The 25,972-nt window shown below is 39.0% G+C and overlaps 1 protein-coding gene across 2 annotated transcripts in view; it reads right to left on the minus strand.

The window, feature by feature from the left end:
* Nucleotides 1-491: 491 nt before the first annotated feature.
* LOC127797646 (proteasome subunit beta type-7-A) overlaps nucleotides 492-25,972 on the minus strand; it is a 30,829-nt gene continuing 5,348 nt past the window's right edge. The window contains exons 3-10 of one of the 2 annotated variants that reach the window (XM_052330729.1): nucleotides 4,935-5,076; nucleotides 4,734-4,830; nucleotides 4,564-4,633; nucleotides 4,376-4,480; nucleotides 4,185-4,283; nucleotides 3,977-4,064; nucleotides 3,204-3,308; nucleotides 492-824 (exon numbers count right to left, since the gene is read on the minus strand). In XM_052330729.1, coding sequence (XP_052186689.1) covers nucleotides 3,229-3,308; nucleotides 3,977-4,064; nucleotides 4,185-4,283; nucleotides 4,376-4,480; nucleotides 4,564-4,633; nucleotides 4,734-4,830; nucleotides 4,935-5,076 — 681 coding nt within the window. In that variant the 3' untranslated portion in view covers nucleotides 492-824; nucleotides 3,204-3,228. Of the gene's footprint in view, nucleotides 825-3,079; nucleotides 3,309-3,976; nucleotides 4,065-4,184; nucleotides 4,284-4,375; nucleotides 4,481-4,563; nucleotides 4,634-4,733; nucleotides 4,831-4,934; nucleotides 5,077-25,972 lie in introns of those variants that run through there. The other variant, XM_052330728.1, reaches the window with a different exon arrangement.

Consider the following 25,972-nt stretch of genomic DNA (forward strand, 5'->3'; position numbering starts at 1 on the left):
GGCAATCAAATAAAATACCCAATTAGATTGGGTTCCATGGAATTAATTAACCAACCTTTGACTATAGCATTCTCCGTTTGCCATCGCGTGTAGGTGGGATCAGTTGTTGGGGGTTGATGGCAACTTCCAAATAAATATCCCAATTTATCCTTGCCTGCAACGAACATCTCAATGATTTGGGACCAAACTCCACAGTTAGCGCCATTGAGTTTGATACCAATTTGTGCAGCGGAAGAATGATGGTGAACAATTTGTGTCATCATCTGAGGAATCGGTGTAGGGATTATATTATTAGTATTATTATTAGGCAAAATAGTAGTATTTGGATTAGGAGTAGAACTAAGGTTTGCAGAGGAAGACAAAACAGGGTTTGCCATGGACTCTCTCTCGGTGCTCTCATCCTGGTACTATAGCATGAGATCCATGGTAGTTTAAGGTTTTGTGTGTTGGCAGAGTAGAGCAAAAATCTTAGGATCTCTGATTTGATACCATGCTAAAATATGTATTAGGGTAAAAAATACATTCAGAGTTGTTTATTCTTCTCTCTTAGAGGCCATATATACAGTACACTGATTCCTTAATTGATAACTAATCTACCCCAATTACAAGAAACAAACTAGGAAACTAAATCCTATAATTACAAAGGACAACTCACACCGACAAACACTACAAGTTTACAATCAATAAAAAAGTTTTAATCAATCATCATCAAGAAGATCATCAACATCAAGCTCAATTTCTTCATCATCCCCTTCAATCACCTCTTCATATTCTTCTTCCTCTCCCAATTCTTCTCCCTTTTCCAAGTCTTCATCATCTTCGGTCTTTGGAACCGAAGATAATGAAACAAAAAAAAACAGAACAGACAAGAAATAATCAAATAAAACAAGTAAAGAACTCATGAGAGCAGGTGTAGAGTTAGTGTATATAGCCTAATTACCACCTTAACGCATATTAACCCTATGCAGAGTCAGTACACGAAGTCAATAAACCCCACCCCTAGGGGTTGTAGAGGGCGAAGCCCCTTACCCGAGGGTTGTAGGGGCAAAGCCCCTTGGCAAAATTTTATATGCAATTTTACAATAAGGGCATTTTGGGTTTTTCACATGTATTTTCATTGCCCTAATTTTGTTTCGATTTTTTTTCTCTCTTCTGTTATTTAGGATTAGGACTTTAATCCTAATATAATGGATAGTTAAACAAAAAAATTCACTGAAAATTGTAGCAATGAGAGTAATATGTCTATAAAACCCAAGTTTCATGAGGCATGCCTCACGCCCCAGTGCCTCGTCGGGCAAGGCGAGCACCTCCCAAAAAATGCCTCGCCTCGACCTAGTTGAGCTGCTAAACTAGCATCTTAAGACACCTTGCCCCTAGGCGCACCTTTAACATTTATGACATATAGATGCCCCATGAGGGTCATCCCGATAAGGTTACCCAAAGGATCTTCCAAGAAATAGTGGACAAGGTTCGCGGATGGGTCTTTGGCACCAAGAGAAGGTCTTTAGCAATGAGGCCTTGGGTAGTATGGAGGCTCCGAGGAAGTCTCAACTATCCGAGAGAGTTGACATGACTCGAAAGAGCTTCGAATTTGCAAGGCAATAAATAGTTAAAAGGCACATAAGGATCTCTTAGGCACGAGCCCTCTAATGCCTAAGGCCTTTTTTTTTTTTTTTTGTTATTTTCAAGTCGTTTTCAATTTTTAATTTTTAAAAATAATAAAAACATATTTACTTTTATATTTGCAAAAATAATGAAAAATTTTATAAAAAAAAAAAAAAACTCAAAATAACAAAAAGTCATTTTAATTGTTTTCATCACAAACATACTCAAATTTTTTAAAACATGAAAAATGCTACGGCCTAAAAGAACGTGTTTTCAACAATTTCAAAACAGACATTCAAAATATAAAATTGAAAATGAATTCAAATCTCAAAATTCAAAATTGAAACACGAAAAGAACGACCACTAACTTAAATATTGCCATGATGCCAAAGAATGCAAGTGATGTAGATAAATGTGCGAATGGTGTTCTTCAAAAAGTTGGATGTCTTGAGATGATTGTGTATGTGGTTGTCAAAGAGTCAAGAAGTAATTTGAAGACTCGGGAAAAAGATCTTGAAAGACGAGAGGTCAAGGGGTATTTATATCCCTTGAAAGACTGGGACACTTAGCATGCTGAGACATGTAGCACACATACACGAAGGCACATGGCACAACCCTTCAAGAGAGTGCGTAGATGCCCCTAGGTTAGACTTTCCAAAGGACCTAGGCAAGACACCCCCCCCCCCCCCCCCCCCCCCCCTCCTCAGGTTTTTCGAGGGAAAGAGGCTCGAGGAAGAGTAGGTCATGTTCTGTGGAAGAACATGGGTTAAGCTACGGGAGATGTGTCTCTCAAAGAAGCTTCGGGGAGGAGAACTGGGCCAATTCTTCAGTGTAGGCATCCCCAAAAATTCCTCAGGTGGACTGCTTAGGTCTTCGAGTGGACTAGCCTCCCAAGCTTCAGCATGCTTGCAGCTGGCTTCTCCAAGCAACTCCCCCAAAGACCCTCAGAAAGACTCCTTCGGGGGAGGAGGAGGGTACAACACTTTTGCTAATTCAAGGATGATCTGATTAATTTTAAAAATTTTAAGGACTATTTGTGCCAACATAGCTGAAAATGAGATTCCTTCAACACAATTTGTGCCAACATAGCTGAACTAGGCATAAAATTGCTGGTTACAGTGACAATTCAGCATAAAAAATGCTGGTTCAACGTCAAATTTTGTTAAACTCAAAAAGAATTAATCCCCTTCATGCCACAGACGTGGAAAATTCTATATTTCTAGCAATGAACCAGCAGTTCTTTCTCCAATGGGTAAGAAGCACAGAATCCCCTAGCCAAGTTGAAAGCTTTTCCAGCGTGACTTAGTAAGGTTGCAGAAAGAGCGCTAGTTTGAAAATTATTTAGAAACATATGCTATTTCCATAATTATTATAAAAGAAATATTACTTTTGTAAAAAAAAACTCTATGAGCAAGGAGCCTCTAACTTTAGTGAACCTACAAAATAACTTCAGGAGCAAAAGTAATCTACGACATAAACAAAGCGATACTACTTTTGAATATTATTCCAAAAAGGAAACAAGGAGGAATCTCAATGTCACACCTGATACACAATGAAACTAAACAGAGATGTCGATAATAGAAGAATTCAGAACAGACCACTAAACGGGGTTCGCACAATAGCTCATTCTTCTTCCATTGCATCTCCTCTTTCGGTAACTTCCACCATCTCTCTCAAGGGCACAATCTTTGTTGACAGAACCTCTGTAATCACAACCCAAAAACCAACCGCATCAGGGTGAGCAACATATGCACTTGGCCAGAGCCCCGTATGAATTTCATATGGGAACACTGCCAACTGACATCAACATAAAGCCACATATACCAAATCTTTCCATTACGTTTTGATCACTCATATCAGACTGAATAGAATGCCTAATAATTATTTAGCTGTCTTACATTGATAGTACAACATTAGTGTGGCAGGTTAAATGCCAAAATCAGAGTTTGCTGATGATAAGTGACAACTTGCAGTATATGCAAAGTGTTCTCATTTTAAAGCCAAGCCATGATGTATTATTAGTGATCCGTATCAGACTGGTTAGAGGACTCATAATTATATGGCTGCAATCACATAAAAGCACTGCCAGTACAGTACAACATTAGTGTGGTAGGTTACTGCCAAAACAAGTGTGTGCTGATGATAAGTAACAACCCACAATATATGCAAAATGTTGTATAATACAACCCAAACCACAAGATACCCCAACATATCAAAAGATAAAAGGCGAATACATTTGTCCACCAAGCGTGATAAAATAATTAGACAAAAGCCCTAAACAGGAAGGTGGGGGAAAAAAAATACCCAGTTACAATAGTTTATAGAGGATATAATCGGTAGACTTAGGCCATGATTAGGCAGAAAAACAAACCTGTTTTCTTGGGGAACGAATAACCTTTTGCATTTACATAAGTCCGAGGATTTGGCAGCTGATGGTTTCTCAAGTACTCAGTTTGCCCCTGCACAAGCACAGATTGTAGAAAGGAAATTTGAAAGATACTGACTCCTAGAAAGACTCAAAATTAAATGCAAAGTTCAAGATTTCCCATTTCAAGGAATGTCAACAGAAATGAACAAACCTTGGTTATCACGCAAACATCTACATTGCTCCCACTTCCCAAATCGTTAAATATCCCAGAGCAAATAGCCTCGCACACCAGGTTTACTCCTTCATCCCTCTACAAAGAAACCCAGATTTTTTATGATGGACCATGGAAGGTAACAGTCATCCAGCACCAAAAACTTTACAAATGCAAATCCACCAACTTACAGTTAGCCCTTCATGGTATTTTGATTCAAAAATAGCCATTGCTGCAAGTGAACCAGAACCCATTGTAGCGAATGGCAGAGTGTCTGTTGATCCATGAGGGTATATCTGCAAGATTTAAGGATAATAGTTAAGTCCTTTGTAGGCCATAGATAGAGCCTTTCAGATGACCACAGGTATACATCACTCACCGTGTGCAAATGTGGTCCAGTGACATCAACCCCACCAAGCACCAAAGCAGCTTGGACATGACCTTGGTAGCTGGTTGAGAAAGAGAAAAAGAGAGGGGGAGATAAGACCTAGCTTTGAAAGGGTACTGATGTCGCTGAAAATAGCAAAACTTTTGAGTATGTAATTTTACCTAAAAAGATGAGACTTCAGAAGGCTAAGAGCTGTCACAACCCTAGATTCTCGTCCAGTTCGGTATCTGTGTAGCTGCAACTGGGAACTGACCATGTCTAGAAAGACAATATTCTTGAAAATTAGAAGAATGGATGCAGTGTCGCTGTAGCTTAATAACAAGTATTGATGTTCTAAAATAAAATATTAAACTTGAAAATACCAGTCACTGCCTCTGTATCTGCAGCTGTCCCTGCTCCACAGCAATAAATATTGGGTGCCATAAAATGGATTTTCTCACAATTCTTATCAGCAACAATGGGCCCTTCAGTAGCTCTTGTATCCGCTCCAAGGATGACCCCATCCTGAAATAAATTTGAGCATATTGTAGTCAATGAGTTTTGAGGAGTATCTTATCAATTAATCCATTATGAACAATTGATAAAGAGATAGGACAAACCATCTATTTTTCCACCAAGCACATCTACTTCAATTAACCTTTCAATTCCTATATACAATATCTTAGCATATATTATATAAATTATCATTTGAAAGCACCTCAAAATTTCACCACTTACCACTATGTAGCAAAAATTATTTAATGTGATCCTTAAATCAAAAAGGATGACAGATGGACAGAAAGTACTTTAATGCCTATTTATAAGAACAAAGGAAATGTCCAAAGCTTATTCGGTAATAAGTTGCTAAAGCATTTTCATAAAGAGCTTATTTTAGTGAGAGAAGTTAGAAATTTAATTGGATAGTATTTGTTAACCAAGATATAAATCAAAAAAAGTGGAATATGAAAAGCATTCCAGACAAAAGTGTTTTCCATTATGTTTGTTAAATTTATCTGAAAATAAGTCATGTGACTTCTTATCTCGGACTTCCCAGATAAATTTCTCTCCCCCCCTTTCGGATAAGCTATATTGGACATTATATATAAGTTATCTTAATACAACATTATCTTACTCATTTTAACAAACGCTACCTTAGTAACAAACGAAGACAGAGGCAAAAAATAAAATAAAATAAAACCTTATACATGACAAAGGATATAGTGGTCGCAAAGGATATGCTATGGATAGAGATAGTCAGGTCTAGAAACGTATCCAACCCCACCTAATGGGATTAAGGCTTGGGATTGTTGTTATCTCAATATTGCAAAAAAGACACAAGCAAGAAACCTTGAGATGGAAGATCATGAGAGGGCTTTATGATTATTCATGCATACTTCTTCCTCCCACTATCCAAGCCTGAGGCAATTAGTGAACAAAAAATAGCTATAGGGAATCATTAAAATATTCAACCGTGTTGGACTTTGAACCTTGAGCTCCATTTTTGCTTTGTGATCCTTTAATTTACTCCACTAATTTAGAACTAAATTAGAAAAAAGAACAAAAGAAGAAGAAGAAAACTACTTCAATGCAATAAAACAACTCCTATAAAGGCCCTCTTTAATTCCACACCCTTTAAGCTTGAGGAAGTGCAATCCCTTATATTCTCACTTCTTACCTTTACAGTCTTCACTCACTTGCTATGATCATTATCATTACCATCGCAAACTTTAATTCCTAGATGGAGTCAACTATATAAATGCTAACTCTCCAGTTATTTTGATTCATTTCATGACCATATCTTCTGTAAAGACACTACCTACATCCCAAGTCATGTCTGGGAGGCTTTTACTATTGTTTTCTGTTTGCAAAATGCAACTACCTCTTTTCTACAAATTTCGTTTACTCCTCCCACTAACAGGTGCTATTTTGCTTCTTATCACATGTTCAAATCATCTGAATCACATCTTACACATTTTATCCCCAATAATAGCAATTATATATATTTTTTATATATATAGCTGCAGATTTACTATAACATCCACATATTTTGTACCATAAAACAAAATTAGTTTTATGGCCATCTAACAAAACTTCTTTTGCCTTAAAATAATTTTACAATCGCATAAAATATTGAAAAATCTTTCCTACTTCAACAATTTTGACTTGATTCTGTGATTAACATCATCAATCCTAATTATCTAAGTAATATCCACAAAAAATATGTCAGAAAGATTTATTAAATATTCATCCATAATTCAAAATGTAGAATACCATCACTTGACCAATCAACCAAGCTACTTAAACTAGTAAATAACAAGACACATGCTATGATCGTATTGGGTGCTATGTTGTGACAGTCAATTATGGTATCAAAGCCATCAATTGTGCACTGCAGGACCGTGTAGGCAATTTCTACACTCATCTTATGTTAGCACAATAGCTGTTGAGTTGTTTTGCATTGAATAGAAGATCTAGAAGTAAGCAGTAAAGTCCTGATCAGTTTCAAGCGACAGTTAGTTAGATTGTTTTATTCAAATGGTAATATGCAACCTAGGGGTGTTTTGGGTATTGCAATATCTGTTTTATCCCTAGAAATGTTCGCCCTAATTTGTCTATAAATATAGGGCAAAGGCAGTCGTTTGAAGCAGAACCAATTATTCATTATGATATTGTGCGAGTGCAGTGTGTGAGAGGAAAGGCTTGTGTCAAGAAAGCTCTTTGTAATCTCCAAGAAAGATTGTACTTGGGTAGGATAAGAGTGAGGGACTTTTTGTACTGTTCAACGTTTGGATTTCTAGTGGAATTGCTCTTGGACTGAGGTGAGGTTGGATGTAGGCTTGCTTTTCACGCAATCCAAACCAGGACATATCGTGTGCCTCTTGTTTGTGGTTTGGTTGTTTCTTTCTCTAGTTTTCATTCCTTCTAATTCTGTTCTTATATTTCAGTTTTCATATTTCTATTGGTTGGTTTGATTTCGGGTGAGGAGTGTGAGAGATTGGCATTTTGTAAGCATTGATTGAGTTGTCCAAAGCACTCCTAATCCTAACAGATTAGTATCAGAGCCAATAATTCATTCAAGAACTTCCAAGAACCCCAGAAATCAATAGGTTTTACTCCTGCCATGGCTTCCACGCCTTCTGCCGCTAGATACGACACTGAGAAGTTCGATGGAACTAATGACTTTGGGCTTTGGAGAATTAAAATGAAAGCTTTGTTGGGTAATTTAGGGTTAGATGAAGCCTTAGAAACTGAAAAGAAGTTGCCCGAAACCATCACTGATGAACAGAAAAAGGAAATCAATGATCGTAGGAAAGAAATCAACAATAAAGCTTATAATACCCTAATCTTGAGTTTAGGAGAACAAAGTCCTAAGGGAAGTGTCTAAAATAGAATCAGCAGAGGCATTATGGTCAAAATTAGAAAATCTTTATATGACAAAATCACTTTCAAGTAGGCTGTACTTGAAAGCTAAGTTTTTACATTCAAAATGCAAGAAGGGCAGAAACTTCAGTGTCATATTGATGATTTTAATAAACTATGTCTTGATTTGGAAAACATAGATATAAAATATGATGATGAAGATAAGGCTCTTGTATTATTGCATTCCTTGCCTAAGTCATATGAAACCTTTGTGGATATTCTTAAACATGGTAGGGATAACATTGACTTTAGAGGATGTAATAGGTGCATTGAACTCAAAAGAGTTGCAGCATAAGGTAGAGGGAAAGAGTGCTGCTGGTGATGTACTTTCGGTTGGAACTAGACTGGATAGGAATGATCCTAGGCAAAGGGGTAGGTCTAGGTCAAAATCAAGAAATGGCAAGAGAATAACAAAGTGCTATTACTACCATGAGGAAGGGCATATCAAGAAGAATTTCCCTAAGAGAATGAAAGGGTACCTAGAGAAAAATAATTCTAAAATCACCTCATCTCTATGCGAGTACAACTATGACAATGCCGATGTTCTAGTAGTATCTGAAAATGCTGATGGAGAGGCATGGATACTAGATTTGGGGTGTTCTTTCCATATGTCCCCACATAGGAAATGGTTTGTGAACTATAGAGATTTGGTAGGTGGTAAGGTGTTGTTAGGCAACAACCAAGAGTATAGGATCAAGGATATTGGAGATGTAAGATTAAAGTTGCATGATGGATCGGTTAAAATCTTAAAATATGTAAGATATGTTCCAAGTTTGAAAAGAAATCTAATTTTCCTAGGTGAGTTAGATAGAATTGGTTTCTCCTATAAAGGAGATAATGGAGTCCTAAAAGTTGTGTTGGGTTTTTGCATTGAGGATTCTGTCTAGAAGATGAAGAAGACAGTAGAACTCATTTGGCGAGTGAATGTGACTAGAATTCTAAGTTAGAAAGGAGATAACTTAGATGTTATATTATAAGGGTTATTTTAGTCTTTGTGTAGGTAAAATAACAAGCTTTGTAACTAAAGCCTCCTATGGTCTATAAATAGAAGACGTTGGCTAGGCAGTCGGATTGAACAAATCATTCATTCATTTATGTCTCTGTATATGAGTAAAATTGCCAAGAAGAGAGAAAAGGCTTTGAGAGTGGGAGTGTAATCTCTGTGAGAGGGCAGTGTACTTGTGTGATAGAGAGTTGAGGGTTCTTGTAAACTGTTTTCTCCGGTTTCTAGTGGATTGCTCTTAGGATTTGCGGCTGAATGTAGGGCTGATCTTTGATCAGTTCGAACCAGGATATATCTTGCGCCTATTGTTTTGTTTGGTTGTCTCTCTTTCATTTTTTCTTTGTTGAATTCTACTCTTTCATTTCCAGTTTATATTTTCTGTTGTGGGTTGATTTCAGGTGAGGAGTGTTGAGAGTATTGGCAAACTAAAAGTATTGATTGAGTTTCTAAGAGCTCCTAATCCTTACAGATTGGTATCAAAGCTAAGAACTCTTTCAGGAATTGCCTAGAACCCTAGAAATCGATGGGATTCTATCATGTCCCTAGGAGAATTAGAAGGATAATATTGGATAGAGATATAATAAAAAGGGTAATATTGTAATAGGCTCATATTAGTTTGTTAGGAGATATTTGGTTATTTGTTAGGAGCACATGGGTGCTGTTAGAAATTAGCTAAGGGGTTACCTATGCCTATAAAAAGGCCAATGTAAGAGAAGATTGATATGCTAAAATTGATATTGATATTGAATCTCTATTCTCTCTCTCTCTCTCTCTCTCTCTCTCTCTCAGCACTAATCCATTCCTTCTCTCCCAAATTCTCTGCAATCTCCCCCTTCATTTCTTCTCAGTTTCTTCCCCAATTCCTCTTCTATCCTATCACGAACCCTAGGTTCGTGACAAATGGTATCAAAGCAGTCAATCCTTGGCTGTGAATTTGATTCCAGTTGATTGAAACGCCCAGACGAGCAGAGCCTTACCATCCTCGGCTGTGATTCTGTTGCAGCCCTGATTTGAAGGCGAATCCAATTGGGGCTCGGGAGTGTGCTGCTCATTTGGATCGGAAGGTGATTCCGATCAAAGCCAATCGTTCTTCGGTTGTAAATTTAATCGCTCTTGTAAGAGAGTTGGTCGATTTGGTCGGCTGTAATTTCCGTCGTCGATTCATAGCGGAGCCCATCATCGATCAGTACAGAAGAGCGTTTGCGATTGGAGTGGGTTGATAGGCGAGCATACTTTAAGCGTCGTGAACAGACAACGCTCGCTGTTGGTGAGAAAGTTCATCGAAGACGGTTGGGTGAGACAAAGGCGCTAATTCTGGCAAGAAAGGAAGGCGCGAAGTGGAAGCAAGTGGGGGTAGTCGTTAAATCTCAGCAAACGCACACAGAGCTTGGGTAATCTTGAATCCATTGTAATCTTGTGTGGAGAGCGATCACTACAAGAGGCGACGGCTCGCAGCTAAGACTCCAATCTTGTCCAGAATTGAAGGGGAGCAAGCCATGAGGATTCGCAATTGGAGCTTGTGGTCAGTGAGGGTTACGACTGTCCAAAGCGAGCGAAGTCCGTCACAGGTGAAGCAGACGGCCCAGAGAGTTGCGACCAAACCGGAAGTCCAGTCCGACCAAACCGATAAGCTTCTTGTAGGCGCGGCTGGGTGTTGCGGTTTTAATTGGAATTCCGACTGGAGTTTTGCGGGTGTTGCCGCTTTGATCGGAAGGCACTGTGTGTGCTCGGTTTGGGGTTGCCTTTTGAATCATGTTGGTGAACCGTGCTTTCCTCCTTGATCGGAAGGAGATTCCGACCATTCTAGAAAACCAACTCAGAGCATAACCAAGGGAAGTAAGCTGGATGCATCATTGGCCATAAGCTGAAGCGAATTCGAGGCCAAGCGATTGTTGAATCTGTAGCAATTGCGAGCAGCGGCAGCAGAGAGTTAGAGACGGTGGTGTTTGACGGTGCTTTCGGAGACCCTAGAGCAGTTTCAGTTGATCGGAACTTGCAAGCGCATTAAACCTCCTTGATTCCGACGGGGGAATTCTTGGCTAATTGGCCTTGAGGCAGTTGATTACCCAACAGATCTGGCGATCCTCAATTGCTGTGATTCCTATTGTGATTTTCTGCTGAGAGCCAGATGCTTTAGGAGACTCTAGGAGGCGATCGCAATTGGGCTGGGAGCCTTGGAGGGTGATTGGGTTGAGAAGAACCGCCATTAATTTCTGTAGGGGCGACTAGGCTAATTTTTTCCGACAGTGCCTTCGGTGAGCAAGGAAGGTTGTTGATTAAGAATTAGCTGCAAGTGGAGAAGCTGAGCAAAGTTCGGAGCTGCTGGGAGTGGATTTTTGAAGGCGAATTTGGATGGGTGACTCTGGAATCTGGGCTGTGACCTGCGGCTCTCCTTTGCGGTAATTACGATCCGACTCCATTAAGGTAGATTTTGGCCGTAAATTTTTGGGTCAAAGTGGAAAGGCAAAGAGGAGTGGGTGCCCAACTCTTGAGTTGCAATTGAGGTGAGACTAGGAACTGCTACAACATGCAAAACAGAAGCATGTATATAACTCCCATTCCTTGGCCGTCGAAGTATGTTGTAGCTGAAAAATCGGCCATGGGTAGCAGTGCATATCTGAGACCATTGAAGTCTCAGTTGCAGCAGGAGAATTCTTCCTTTTCAGTAGGAATGAAGCATCAATGGCAGCCAAAGAAGGCTGTATTTTCAATGGGGTGTCCTACTCATGAAACTAGGGGAGGCAATGCATACATGGTGCAGATGAGCCTTCAATTGCAGCAGAAGAAAGCCTCCTTTTCAGCTGGAATGGAGCCTCAATGGCAACCAAAGAAGGCTGCATTTTCAGTTGACCAGCAGCATCAAACATGGGGAAAGGAGTTTGAGAATGAGGCTAGCCGAAGGGACAAAGGAACCAGCAGTGGGTTTGATGAAGAATGCAAGGAATTGGGTCGAATGTTTCGCGAGAAGTTGCAAGAGTTTGCAATGATACTATCTAAGGAGTATTATTACAGTTTTTCCGCCGAATACTTTGATGACTATCATGGAAGTTTTAATAAGGAGGAGTTCCTTAAAATGGAGAAGCTGAAGGAGAAGACAAGAAGGTGGGAAACTGATTCATCATTGACTTCCGAGTATGCGCTTGGGTATTTTGAATTAGGCAGCAATATCAAGAAGGATGTTGGCAGCATCAGAGATGATATTGGTGATGGATTACATCCTTTGAAGGGAACTTGTAATGAACAAATTGATAGGGCAGCCAATGCAGAGGGATCATTTGATATTGCTGAAAAAGAAGTCCAAATAGAGGGGAATTGCAGCCAACAAAAGGGAAAAGATGTTGCTGATTGGGAGGAGAAAAATGTCGAGAGTTTGGCTGGAAAGAACAAGTCTCATTCCATTATGTTCATTGTTACTACAACTGGCTGATTAGAATTTTTGTCACCCTTGTTGAAGGGAGGATTGAAGACCGGAATTGATGTTACAGCCCAGCAGGTTGTAAGTGGTGCCATGCAAGGAATTAATGGTACAATGTTTGCTATGGTGTTACTAGCAGTGGGAAGACTCATACCATGCATGGAGAGCAAAAGTCACCTAAGATCCTTCCATTGGCAGTGAAAGATATCTTTAAAATTTCTCCAGTAAAGCTGTGGAAGAAAAGGAAAAAGGGAGCATATTGGAAGCTGTGAAGGTTTGGCATGTCTTGGGGACCCAAGACATGTTTCAAGGCGGGGAAATTGTCATGTCCCTAGGAGGATTAGAAGGATAATATTGGATAGAGATATAATAAAAGGGGTAATATTGTAATAGGCTCATATTAGTTTGTTAGGAAATATTTGGTTGTTTGTTAAGAGCACATGGGTGCTGTTAGAAATTAGTTAAAGGGCTACCTATGCCTATAAAAAGGCCATTGTAAGAGAAGATTGATATGCTGAAATTGATATTGATATTGAATCTCTATTTTCTCTCTCTTTCCCCTCTCTCTCTCTCGTTCAGCTCTAATCCATTCCTTCTCTCCCAAATTCTTTGCAATCTCCCCCTTCATTTCTTCTCAGTTTCTTCCCCAATTCCTCTTCTATCCTATCACGAACCCTAGGTTCGTGACAGATTCTTCCCTGCCATAGCTTTTGCGGCCTCTGCTACCCGGTATGACATAGAGAAGTTCAATGGGTCGTCTAATGATTTCAGACTTTGGAGAATGAAAATGAGAGCTTTGTTGGGTAATCTAGGATTAGAAGAGGCTCTCGATGGAGAGTCAAAGATGCCGGAAGTCTATTCTAAAGAAAAGAAGAAAGAAATTATTAAGAAGGCATACAATACCCTAATCCTAAGTTTAGGAGGCAAAGTACTTGGAGAAGTTTTAAAGATGGAAGCTTCTGCAGAATTATGGCTTAGGTTAGAGAGTTAGTATATGACAAAATCCCTATCTAGTAGGCTGTTCTTGAAGGCAAAATTTTTTACCTTTAAGATGCAAGGGCAGAAATTGCAAAGTCACATAGATGATTTTAATAAGTTGTGTCTTGACTTCGAAAACATTGAAGTAAACTATGATGACGAAGATAAAGCCCTTGTGTCATTACATTCCTTACCTAAGTCATATGAAACTTTTGTGGATATCCTTAAACATGGTAAGGATACATTAACCTTAGAAGATGTAATAGGAGCATTGAATTCTAAGGAGTTGCAACAGAAAGTAGAAGGAAAGACTCCTGGAGATGTCCTAACTGCAAGAAGTAGGACTGAAAAGAGAGAGTTTAAAATCTAGGGGGAAGTCTAGGTCCAAGTCTAAGAATGGTAAGAAACAGTTTAAATGTTATCACAGCCATGAAGAGGGACATATTAAGAAATTCTGCCCTAAGAGAAAGAAAGAACTTAAAGAAAAATCAAATTCTGAAATTTCATCCTCCCTATGTGAGTATGATTATGATAGTGCAGATGCATTGGTTGCATCTTGCCTACAAGATAAGGATTTGTGGGTTTTAGACTCAGGTTGTTCTTTTCACATGACATCCCATAGAGAATGATTTTTAAACTATAAAGATATAGGTGATGGAAAGGTGATGTTAGGGGACAACCATGAGTGTATTATAAAAGGGATAGGAGACATAAAATTGAGAATGCATGATGGATTGGTAAAGACTTTAAAATCTGTTAGGTATGTTCCAGATTTAAAAAGGAACTTAATATCCCTAGGAGAGTTGGATAAGAGTGGTCATTCCTATAAGGGGCATGGTGGAGTTTTAAGGGTATCTAAGGGAGCCCTTATATGCACGAAAGCTGCCCTCCAAAATGGAATATACGTGCTGCAAGCAACCACTTTAAGTGGTGAGGCAGCTATAGGTGAAAATAAAACCTATGATCAAACAAAGTTGTGGCACTATAGGATCGCTCACATAAGTGAGCAAGGTCTTAGAGAACTATCCAAACAAGGTATCCTAGGGACTGGAAATTTAACAGATTTGGACTAAGTGAAACATGTATTTTTTGGTAAGTCTTTAAAGGTAAAATTCCGTAAGTAAGAAAACCACATATCTAAAGCCCCTCTTAAATATATTCATTCAGATTTATGGGGCCCTAGTCAAGCTTTAACACATGGTGGGGCAAGGCATTTTTTATCAATCATAGATGACTTCTCTAGTATGGTTTGGGTATATGTACTAAGATCAAAAGATGGAACTTTTGAAGTATTTAAAGCCTAGAAAACTTTAATAGAGAATTAAAAAGGTATGAAGATCAAGATTATTAGAACAGATAATGGACTTGACTTTTGCAACAAAGAATTTGCCCAAATGTGTAAAGAAAGTGGCATCCTTAGGCATTTAACGGTCCCACGAAACCCTAAGCCTAGCTGAGAGAATGAATAGGACCCTTTTAGAAAGGGTGAAATGCATGTTAATCCATACTCGGTTATCCAAATTATTTTGGGGAGAAGCTGTTACAACAACTGCCTATGTAATTAATAGGTCACTTTCGACTGCAATAGGATTTAAAACACCCTATGAAATATGGAATGGCCATAAGCCCAGCTTAGAGCATCTAAGGATATTTGGTTGCATTGCTTATACACATGTTAAAAGAAAGGAAAATTGGAGCCTAGAGCCAAGAGGTGTCTATTTATAGGTTATCCAAATGGGGTTAAGGGATATAAGTTATGGGCCCTAGAAGAAGGATGGCCAAGGACTTTGGTGAGTAGGGATGTGACTTTCAGTGTTGAAATACATTTGTACTAGATTAGGGCTTGTAATGTAAGGGAAGTATCATATTGTATTTTCTGTATTTGTTCTTCTAGAAAGGGATGTTTTTAGAAAGTTGACCTAGATTGTTTTAATTGCCATTTGGGCAGTCGGTCAGGAGGTTATCTCCCACCCCTACAGCTCATAAACAGGGGCAGAGAGGTAGGCTTTGAGAGAGCTTTTCAGTTGTGAATTTACAAACTGTCTTGTGCGAGTATGTGCAGTGAGAAGGAGGGTATATCTTTTTGCTTCAAAACTCTATATAGCTTTCAGGTTCATGGGCTAGGTGAGAGTTGGGTTTTGTGGCATATGTAATTGTGTATTGGTATTCAAGATAGTGGAGAAAGCTAAGGGTAAAGCCAATCTGGATGTAGGTCTTAATTGAGACCGAACCAGGATAATCTTCTTGTGTTGTTTATCGTTCTTGCTTGTTTTCTTGATTGATTATGGTTTACTGCTATGTTACGGATTAGAGAGATCATTGGGTGTGCTTGAGTGATTGAGAGATCATAGCTAAGGGTGAGATCTAGGTTAACAACTTGGTATCAGAGCCGGCCACCTATGGAATTGATCAAAGACTCAAGAATCTCAAGAAGAAGAAGGCGATCTCAGGGAATCAAGAATGGCGCCAATTGCTTCTCAATCAGTTATCGACAAGTTCGATGGGAGCAACGATTTCGACCTATGGAGGATCAAGATGGAAGCACTCCTCTGCAATCTTGGTCTAGAAGAGGCGCTGGAACAAGAAGAAACAACCAAGAGAGAATCAACTGGGAAAAAACTTCAAGTTCTAACCGCAGAACATAATGAGGCACGGGTACAGATCAAGAAGAAGGCTTATAGCCTTCTTATTCTGAGCCTTGGAGACAAAGTGCTCAGGGAGGTGTCAAGGCTGAACTCTGTGGCAGAAATCTAGAAGAAGTTGGAAGATTTGTATCTCAAGAAGACTCTCTCCAGTCGATTATTTCTCAAGGCCAGGTTTTTTAATTTTAAGATGCATGATCAGAAGCTCCAGGATCATTTAGATGATTTTAACAAACTCTGTTTAGACCTAGAAAACATAGACGTTAAATATGAAGAAGAAGACAAAGCCCTAGTTCTCCTATATTCATTACCTAAGACCTATGAGAATTTTTTAGATATTCTCTAGCATGGTAGGGATAAACTCTCTTTAGAAGATGTAATAGGAGCATTAAACTCTAAAGATTTGAGAATTAAAATGGATAGTAAATCCTCACCAGCAGATGCATTAATAGCAAGGTCTAGAAATCCTAAGAAAGATTTTAAGAACAAAGGTAAATCAAGATCTAAATCTAGGAATGGAAAAGGGCCAATTAAATGCTATTATTGTCAACAAGAGGGTCACATTAAGCGGCACTGTCCTAAGAGAAAGAAGGACTATGCTGATAAAGAGAAATCTGATTTTTTTTTTGGGGGGGGGGGGGGGGGGTTAATGTATATGATACCGGGTATGATAGTGCAGATGCACTAACTGTAAGTGACAAATCTGACAGCCAAGAATGGGTCATGGACTTAGGCTGCTCTTTCCACATGACTCCTAGGAAGCAATGGATCCAAAACTTTAAGGAAATAAACAGGGGAAAGGTCCTATTAGGAAACGATTATGAATGTAAGGTCCAAGGGGTGGGAAATGTCAGATTAAAAATGCATGATGGAACCTTTAGGACCCTCACAGCCATGAGATATGTCCCTAAGCTTAAGAGAAACTTGGTTTCTCTTGGGGAATTAGATAGGTGCAGATATAAATTCAAATGTGAGGGTGGAGTGATAAAGATAAATAAAGGATCCCTAGTATGCATGAAAGTTGTGTTAAGAAATGGAATCTATTTCCTGCAAGCAACCACCTTTTGTGGAGAAGCTACAAGCGTAAGCTCGAATTCTCATGATAAGGCAAGATTGTGGCATCTAAGAATGTCACACATTAGTGAGCAAGGGCTCGTGAAACTTGCTAAACAAGGGATATTGGAGTTAGGTCGGTCCTTAGAAAAAAAGCAAGTGTGAATCTTGCATTTATGGGAAGGCAGCTAAGATTAAATTTAACAAAACAACTATCCATTCAACAAAAGCACCCCTAGACTACATCAATTCAGATTTGTGGGGCCCAACTCAATCCATGACTCATGGGAGCTCTCGGTACTTTCTATCCATAATAGATGATTTCTCAAGAATGCTTTGGGTATATGTTCTAAAGTCTAAGGATAACACCTTTGAAACTTTTAGAACTTGGAAGAAAATGGTAGAAAATCAAATAGGTAGAACAGTGAAGGTTATTAGGATTGATAGTGGATTAGAGTTTTGCAATAGGAATTTTAATCAAATGTGCAAGGAGGGAGGCATAATTAAACACTTAACAGCCTCCGAAAACCCTAAGCAAAACAGGCTAGCTGAGAAGATGAACCGCACTCTGTTAGAGAGAGTAGCTCTTTCATGCAAATTTGCCCAAATCCTTTTGGGGAGAGGTTGTGTCCACGGCAGCTCATATTTTAAATAGATCACCCTCTGTAGCAATTAATTTCCAGACTCCATATGAAAGATGGACAGGGCACAAACCGAGCCTATCACACCTTAGAATATTTGGATGTCTAGCCTATGCCCATGTGAAGCAAGGAAAACTAGAACCTAGAGCCAAGAAATGCCTATTTATAGGCCACCCCTCAGGTGTTAAAGGTTATAAACTTTGGAACTTGGAATTAGATGGTCATAGGACTATAGTCACAAGAGATGTGACATTTGATGAGTCATCTACCATAAAATTAGACAACCTTCAAACCCAACATAGTCTAGGAGAGGAAAAAGACGTTGTCCAAGTAGAAATCTCAAGATTTGACCCATCTAATACCCCAGACCAATCTGAAACTACATATGAGTTTCAAGATAGTAATCATGAAAATGATCAGGCCCTTGACCAAGCCCAAGAATCTTCTCATCATGAAGAAGATGAGGTATATAGTGATGTAGACTCCAGTCTAGGTGACAAACCAAATCCGGACAGATATAGTGTTGCAAGGGATAGACAACCTAGGGTCCGAAAACCTCCTAAGAGATTCAGGTATTCTGATCTGGTAGCCTATGCGTTTACCAGTGCAATTGAAATAGGAGGGGAAGAACCTCTTACCTATGAAGAGGCAATGTCTTTTAAGGATGCTGGAAAATGACAAGAAGCCATGAAGTCTAAAATAGATTCTTTAAAGAAGAATCAGACTTGGGAATTGGTTGAAAGGCCAAAGGGGCAGTGCATAGTAGGCTGCAAATGGCTATTTAAGATCAAGGAAGGGGTAGGAATTAACCCTAAGTCTAGGTATAAGGCTACGCTGGTTGCTAGGGGGTTTACCCAAATTCAAGGCATTGATTTTAATGAAATATTCTCCCCAATAGTGAGACATACATCTATAAGGCTTCTTTTAGCCATAACTGCCCACTTAGATCTCAAATTAGAGCATATGGATGTTACCACTACTTTCCTCCATGGGGACTTAGAGGAGAAAATTCTAATGGACCAACCAAAGGGTTTTGAAGTTAATGGACCAACCAAAGTCCCTATATGGACTTAATCAGTCCCCAAGGCAATGGTATCGTAAATTTGATAGGGTACTGGTAAGCCAAGGGTATTCTAGAAGTTCCTATGATAGTTGTGTGTACTATAAGCATGTTACACCTAGCATTCAGTGTATTTCCTATTATATATGGATGACATGCTCATTGCAAGTCAATCCTATCAAGAAATCCAGCTTCTCAAACAAAGGTTGAAAGCTGAATTTGAAATGAAAGAGTTAGGTGAAGCTAGGAAAATTCTAGGAATAGAAATTTCTAGAGACACTCAACATAGGAAGATATACCTATCCCAAAGGTCCTACTTAGCCAAGGTTCTATCTAAGTTTAGAATGCAAAATGCAAAGGCAGTTGGTGTGCCTTTTGCACCACACTTTAAGTTGTCTTATGTCCAATCCCCTAAGAATGAAGAAGAAAGAAAGGAAATGAGTCATATCCCATACTCTAGTGCGGTAGGAAGCCTAATGTATAGTATGGTATGCACTCGGCCAAATCTAGCTCATCTTGAGTGTTGTAAGCCATTTTATGGCCAATTTAGGGAAAGATCACTGAAATGCAATTAAATGGATGTTCAAATATTTAGCTGGAACCCTAAGTCATGTCCTAACATATGGTGGTGCCAAGATAGGAGTTCAACCTAATATTCTAGGGTATTCGGACGCAGACTATGCTGCTGATATAGACAAAATGAGGTCCACATCTAGTTGGGTATTCAGATTATGGAACTCTACAATTAGTTGGAAATCAAGCCTCCAACATGTAGTAGCATTAAACACAACCGAGACAGAATACATAGCTCTTTCAGAAGCTCTTAAAGAGACTATGTGACTTAAGGGATTAGTAAGTGAACTCCTAGGTTTAGAAGTTAAGGCAACCTTGTTATGTGATAGTCAAAGTGCCATACATTTATCAAAAAAATCAGGCACACCATGAGAGGACAAAACACATAGATGTAAGATTTCATTTTATAAGGGAAATGATTGAAAATAAATCTATTTTCTTATCTAAAGTGGTAGGTGAAAATAATGTAGCAGACATATTTACAAAAGCAGTTCCATCAGCAAAGCTTCAACATTGTTTGAAGATTTTACAGTTGGGACAAGCAAATATCTGAAGATTGCAGGAATTGGGAGAAGCCTAATCAAGTCGAATGGGTGGAGAATTTGTTGAAATACATTTGTACTAGATTAGGGCTTGTAATGTAAGGGAAGTGTCATGTTGTATTTTCTGTATTTGTTCTTCTAGAAATGGATGTTTTTAGAAGGCTGACCGAGATTGTTTTAATTGCCATTTGGGCAGTCGGTCAAGAGGTTATCTCCTGCCCCTATAGCTTATAAATAGGGGCCGAGAGGTAGGCTTTAAGAGAGCTTTTCAATTGTGGATTTACAAACTATCTCATGCGAGTATGTGAATTGAGAAGGAGGGTATATCTTTCTGCTTTACAACTCTATATAGCTTTCAGGTTTATGGGATAGGTGAGAGTTGGGTTTTGTGGCACAAGTAATCGTGTATTGGTATTCAAGACAGTGGAGAAAGCTAAAGGCAAAGCCAATCTGGATGTAGGTCTTAATTGAAACCGAACCAAGATAATCTTCTTGTGGACCAGCACGATGCTGATTGATTCTTGATTGATTCTGGTTTACTGCTATGTTACGGATTAGAAAGATCGTTGGGTGTGCTTGAGTGATTGAGAGATCATAGCTAAGGGTGAGATCTAGGTTAACATTCGGTGAGGATTCTTTCTTAAAGAATGATAAGGTAGGTTTTCAAAAGGATATGAAAGAAAAAAAGAAGGTTGTTGAGATGGAACAGCAGGTCCAGGATGCTGCCATGGATAATCCCATGGATTTGGCAGCAGATCAGCACACAGACAGTGCTGATTATCCTATGTCAGTGGACCAGCATGATGCTGATCCTAATTCCCCTACCTTAGAGAGCTTTCAGCAAAGTGGCAGTGATGATCCCTAAGTTCTGAGAGGTTCCAGCCTTCTGGTAGTGCTGGACCTTCAGGTTCGGATAGTTCCCCTAGTGTAGGTAGGTACGATGTGGCAAGGGATAGGCAAAGGAGGGAGGTTAGACCTCCTATAAGGTATGGGTATTCTGATTTAGTCTCATATGCACTGTTAAGTGCAGAGGAGACAGCTGGAGATGAACCTATTTCATATGAAGAGGCTATGAGATCAAAGGATTCCAAGTTATGGTTGGATGCCATGAAATCAGAAATGGAATCACTAAATAAGAATAAGACTTGGGTTTTGGTTGATAGACCCTTAGGTAAAAGGGTGGTAGGCTGCAAATGGCTCTTTAAAATTAAAGAGGGGGCAAGTAAGGAGCAAAAACCTAGGTATAAAGCTAGGTTGATAGCAAGGGGATTCACCCAAGTTGTTGGGGTGGATTTTAATGAGGTTTTCTCACTGGTAGTAAGGCATACCTCAATTAGAATCTTGCTTGCTATGACTGCCCATTTGGACTTAAGTCTAGAACAAATAGATGTGACCACTACATTCCTTCATGGTGAGTTAGAAGAGGATATTCTAATGGATCAACCTAAGGGATTTGAGGTTAGGGGTAAGAAGGAGCAAGTATGCTTGCTAAAGAAGTCCTTATATGGACTTAAGCAATCCTCTAGATAGCGGTATCGAAAATTTGATACATTTATAATCAACCAAGGCTTCAAGAGAAGTGCATTTGATTGTTGTGTCTATGTTAAGCATATTTCATCTAAAATCTCTATCTATCTCTTCCTTTATATGGATGACATGCTGATTGCTAGTCAATCAGATGAGAAACAAATCATTCATTCATTTTTGTCTCTGTATATGATGCGGTCACCAATCAAGACTCGGCCCAAGGCCGACCCAACTAAACCAGAACAGTATCACCAAAATAGTAGTGCCATAATGTTATTTTAATACTTCTTAAGTTTTAGAATTCTACTTGATTTAGGATTCTACTTTATATTTCTACTTGATTTAGGATTCTATTTTATGTTTTTACTTGATTTAGGATTCTACTTCATGTTTGATTAGAGTTTTATTTCTATTAGGATTCTAGTTGAATTTTATTTAGAATTTATTTCTATTAGAATTCTAGTTGGATTTTGTTTTCCAAATATTAGATGGATTTGGATTAGCCAAACACTATAAATATACCTAGGATCTAGAGTTTGTAATCAAGTTTTAATCAATCAAATTTCAGCAACTTATTTGGGTTTTCTTAGCAAAACAGTCTTGTTTTTGTGTTTTCTTGAAAGCCAAGCTTCGGCCATTGAAGTTTGCTCTTTCAAGTGTTTATTTTGGTGTGTTTTCTTCACACTCGCGCTACACGCTGCGTCAGGTGGTATCAGAGTGGTTAATCAACCAATCAGATGGCCAATCTTGAAGGTAACGATAGCAACCAACCTCGTGACGGTGATCAGGGGTTGTCCGCAGTTTGGAGAGCAATCGAAGAACAGCGGGAAGTAACTCGTACTATCCAGCAGCAATTGGAGCAACATAGCAACCAATTGGGCACCTTACTACGAGTTGATGATGACAGGAACCTGAATAATGGGGTGAATCAAGCCGGAGCGGGAAAACCACCTATTAATCATGTCCTTGTTAATCTTAGAAGACCAGTGATTGAAGATACCGATGAAGAGGATGATTTTGGTCGAGCAATAGCTAACCCTGGTGGTAGAGAGGTTAGGAGGAATGCGCATCAGCACAACCACTGGGGCAACGATGAGTATAAACTAAAAGTTGATATTCCTACCTTTAGTGGAGATCTTGATATTGAGGGGTTCCTGGATTGGATCACTGAGGTTGACCGTTTTTTCGAATACATGAGATCCCAGATGAACGACAAGTAAAGTTAGTGGCTTACAGGTTGAAGGGCGGTGCATCTCTTTGGTGGGAACGATTAAGAGAAACGAGATTGAGGGAAGGTCGACAGTCGGTTCAGACATGGAGACGAATGAAGTAACTGTTAAGAGGTAGGTTTTTGCCCCCTGACTATGAACAATATATGTTTGAAGCTTATCAAAGATGTGCACAGGGAATGAAGAGTGTGAATGAATATACCTCTGACTTTCTGCGATTGGCGGAGAGAAACCAATTGTTAGAAAGTGACAATCAACATGCAGCTTGTTACTTGAATAGATTGAAGCCTGCTATTCGTGATAAAATTGGGGTTCAGATGGTTCTGAGTGTGCAAGAAGTAAAGAACTTAGCTTTAAAGGCTGAGTTAATGTTGAGTGAGAGATCTCGTAATGACAACTATCGTCAGTATAGTGGGAATGAAAATAAACAACCAACTTTTGATGAAGGCAAGTCAGTTCAAGGAGCGCGCAACCCTCCAATCCACCCCATACAGTCAACCCTAATAAGGCTACAACGGGGGGAAACATTCGAGGTACTACTTCTAATCTTCCAAAATCCCCTAATCCTTATGCAAAGCCTATTCTTTTAAAATGTTTCAAGTGCAATGAGGTTAGGCATCGATCAAGTGATTGTCCAAGGAGGAAAATAGTTAACATTGTAGAAAACGAAGAGGAAGATGTTGCTGAAGAGGAAGTATATTGCGGGCCTGATGGGGAGGATGACAAAGAAGATTATGGACACGGGCAATATACCTGTGTAGTGAGGAAGTTAATGCTATCTCAAAAGAATGAAGATACTACTCAACGGCATAAGCTTTTTCGCACGAAGTGTACAGTGAAAGGAAAAATCTTTGAGTTAATTATTGATAGTGGAAGTCAGGAGAACATCATAGGAAGAGACGTGGTGGCAAAGATGCAGTTAACTCCTGAAAAACATCCAAACCCTAACATGATTGGATGGATCAAAGAAGTTGGTGGCATACATGTGGATGAACGTTGCAGGGTGTCTTTCTCTATTGGTAAGTACTCCGACGAAGTCTATTGTGATATTGTTGATATGGATGCTTGCCATATTTTATTTGGGAGGCCTTGGCAATTTGATGTGGATGCTAAGCACTCGGGTAGGAAGAACACATATCAGCTTGAGAAAGAAGGTGTGCGTTATACTTTATTACCCATGGTGGAAAAGAATCAAACCAAAGTTTCTAAAGTGGAGCTTGATTTCGAAGGTTATGTTGTCCCAGCAACCTCAACGTTTGCAAACTCAGGTCTGATTTATGCTGCTAACATGACAGAAACTCCAAGGTTATTGACTCATACTGGGGTATTTTCCAGTCCCGATGGCTCAAGCATTGCTTCGCAACCCAAGGATGGTGGTGTTTCCTCTGATCGACTTGCGACTGTAAAGGAGATGGAGGTCATGGTAGCAAATCCTTCTACAATTTATTCAAGATCTGGCATGGTTGAATCGAAGGCAATAAGATCTACTAGATTAGAGAAGCGCTCAAGATGGAAGGTTCAACGTCCTCAATCTAACAATAATAATGCAATGGAGGCAGAAGGCAACAAACATGGCGATGATTGGACCCATGCCAATGCTGATATGGCTAAGAAGGGGAGGAATGTCTTTGCTCATGTTCCCTTAGCAGAAAAGTTCAAGCGGTTTAGGAAGATGTCAAGCAAAAGTTGCACAAATAAAAAATATAAGGCGACAACTGACAAGCATAGGAAGCACAAGGTATTTGAGATTGGAGATGAAGTTATGATCTTTTTGAAGAAGGAACAAATTCCAGCAGGAAACCAGAACAAGTTCAAGCCAAAGAAGTATGGTCCTTACAAGATTCCAAAAAAGACCAATGACAATGCTTATGTTGTGGATTTGCCTAATCATATGGGTATTTCTAAACATTCAAAGTGACTAATCTCTCTTCGTACTTATCGGATGTGGATTTGTCCAAACATGATCAAAATTCGAGGTCGAATTTTTTCCCAAGTGAAGGTGAATGATGCGGTCACCAATCAAGACTCGGCCCAAGGCCGACCCAACTAAACCAGAACAGTATCACCAAAATAGTAGTACCATAATGTTATTTTAATACTTCTTAAGTTTTAGAATTCTACTTGATTTAGGATTCTACTTTATATTTCTACTTGATTTAGGAATCTATTTCATGTTTCTACTTGATTTAGGATTCTACTTCATGTTTGATTAGAGTTTTATTTCTATTAGGATTCTAGTTGAATTTTATTTAGGATTTATTTCTATTAGAATTCTAATTGAATTTTGTTTTCCAAATATTAGATGGATTTGGATTAGCCAAACACTATAAATATACCTAGGATCTAGAGTTTGTAATCAAGTTTTAATCAATCAAATTTCAGCAACCTATTTAGATTTTCTTAGCAAAACAGTCTTGTTTTTGCGTCTTCTTGAAAGCCAAGTTTCGGCCATTGAAATTTGCTCTTTCAAGTGTTTATTTTGGTGTGTTTTCTTCACACTCGCGCTACACGCTGCGTCAGTATACGAGTGAAATTGTTGAGAAGAGAGAAAAGGCTTTGAGAGTGGGAGAGTCTTTGTAATCTCTATGAGAGAGCAGTGTACTTGTGTGATAGAGAGTGGAGGGATCTTGTAAACTATTTTCTCTGGTTTCTAGTGGATTGCTCTTGGAATTTGCGGCTAGATGTAGGACTGATCTTTGATCAGTTCGAACTAGGATATATCTTGCGCCTATTGTTTGGTTTGGTTGTATCTCTTTCATTCTTTCTTTGTTGAATTCTGTTCTTTCATTTCCAGTTTATATTTTATGTTGTGGGTTGATTTCGGGTGAGGAGTGTTAAGAGAATTGGCAAACTAAAAGTATTGATTGAGTTTCTAAGAGCTCCTAATCCTTACAAGTTGCTAAATGATCACTAATAGTGATGAAAGCAGTCCTCAACAATGGTATTTATGTGATGCAAGCTTGCACTCTGTGGAGAAGCTGCAGCCACTAAAGAAAAAGCCTATGATGAGTGCAGGCCATGGCATTTGAGGATGGCTCACAATAGTGAGCAAGGACAAAAGGAGGTATCTAAGAAAGGGATATTAAGAGAGGGAAAAGTTGCAGATGTGGAAAAGAGTGAATCATGCAGATTTGGTAAAGCTACCAAAGTTAAATTCTCCAAAAAGGCCTTGAATTCGTCTATAGCCCCGTTAGAGTTCATTCATTAGGATCTATGGGGCCCTATAAAAACCTTGTCTCATGGTGGAGCTAGGTTATTCGTGCCTATTAGAGATGAAGTTTCCCTAAGAAATCCCAAGAAAACATGAGCTTGCTGAAAGGTTATGAGTAGTGGAGTTT

Source organism: Diospyros lotus, chromosome 3, assembly GCF_014633365.1.
Source record: "Diospyros lotus cultivar Yz01 chromosome 3, ASM1463336v1, whole genome shotgun sequence".
Taxonomy (NCBI): Eukaryota; Viridiplantae; Streptophyta; class Magnoliopsida; order Ericales; family Ebenaceae; genus Diospyros; species Diospyros lotus.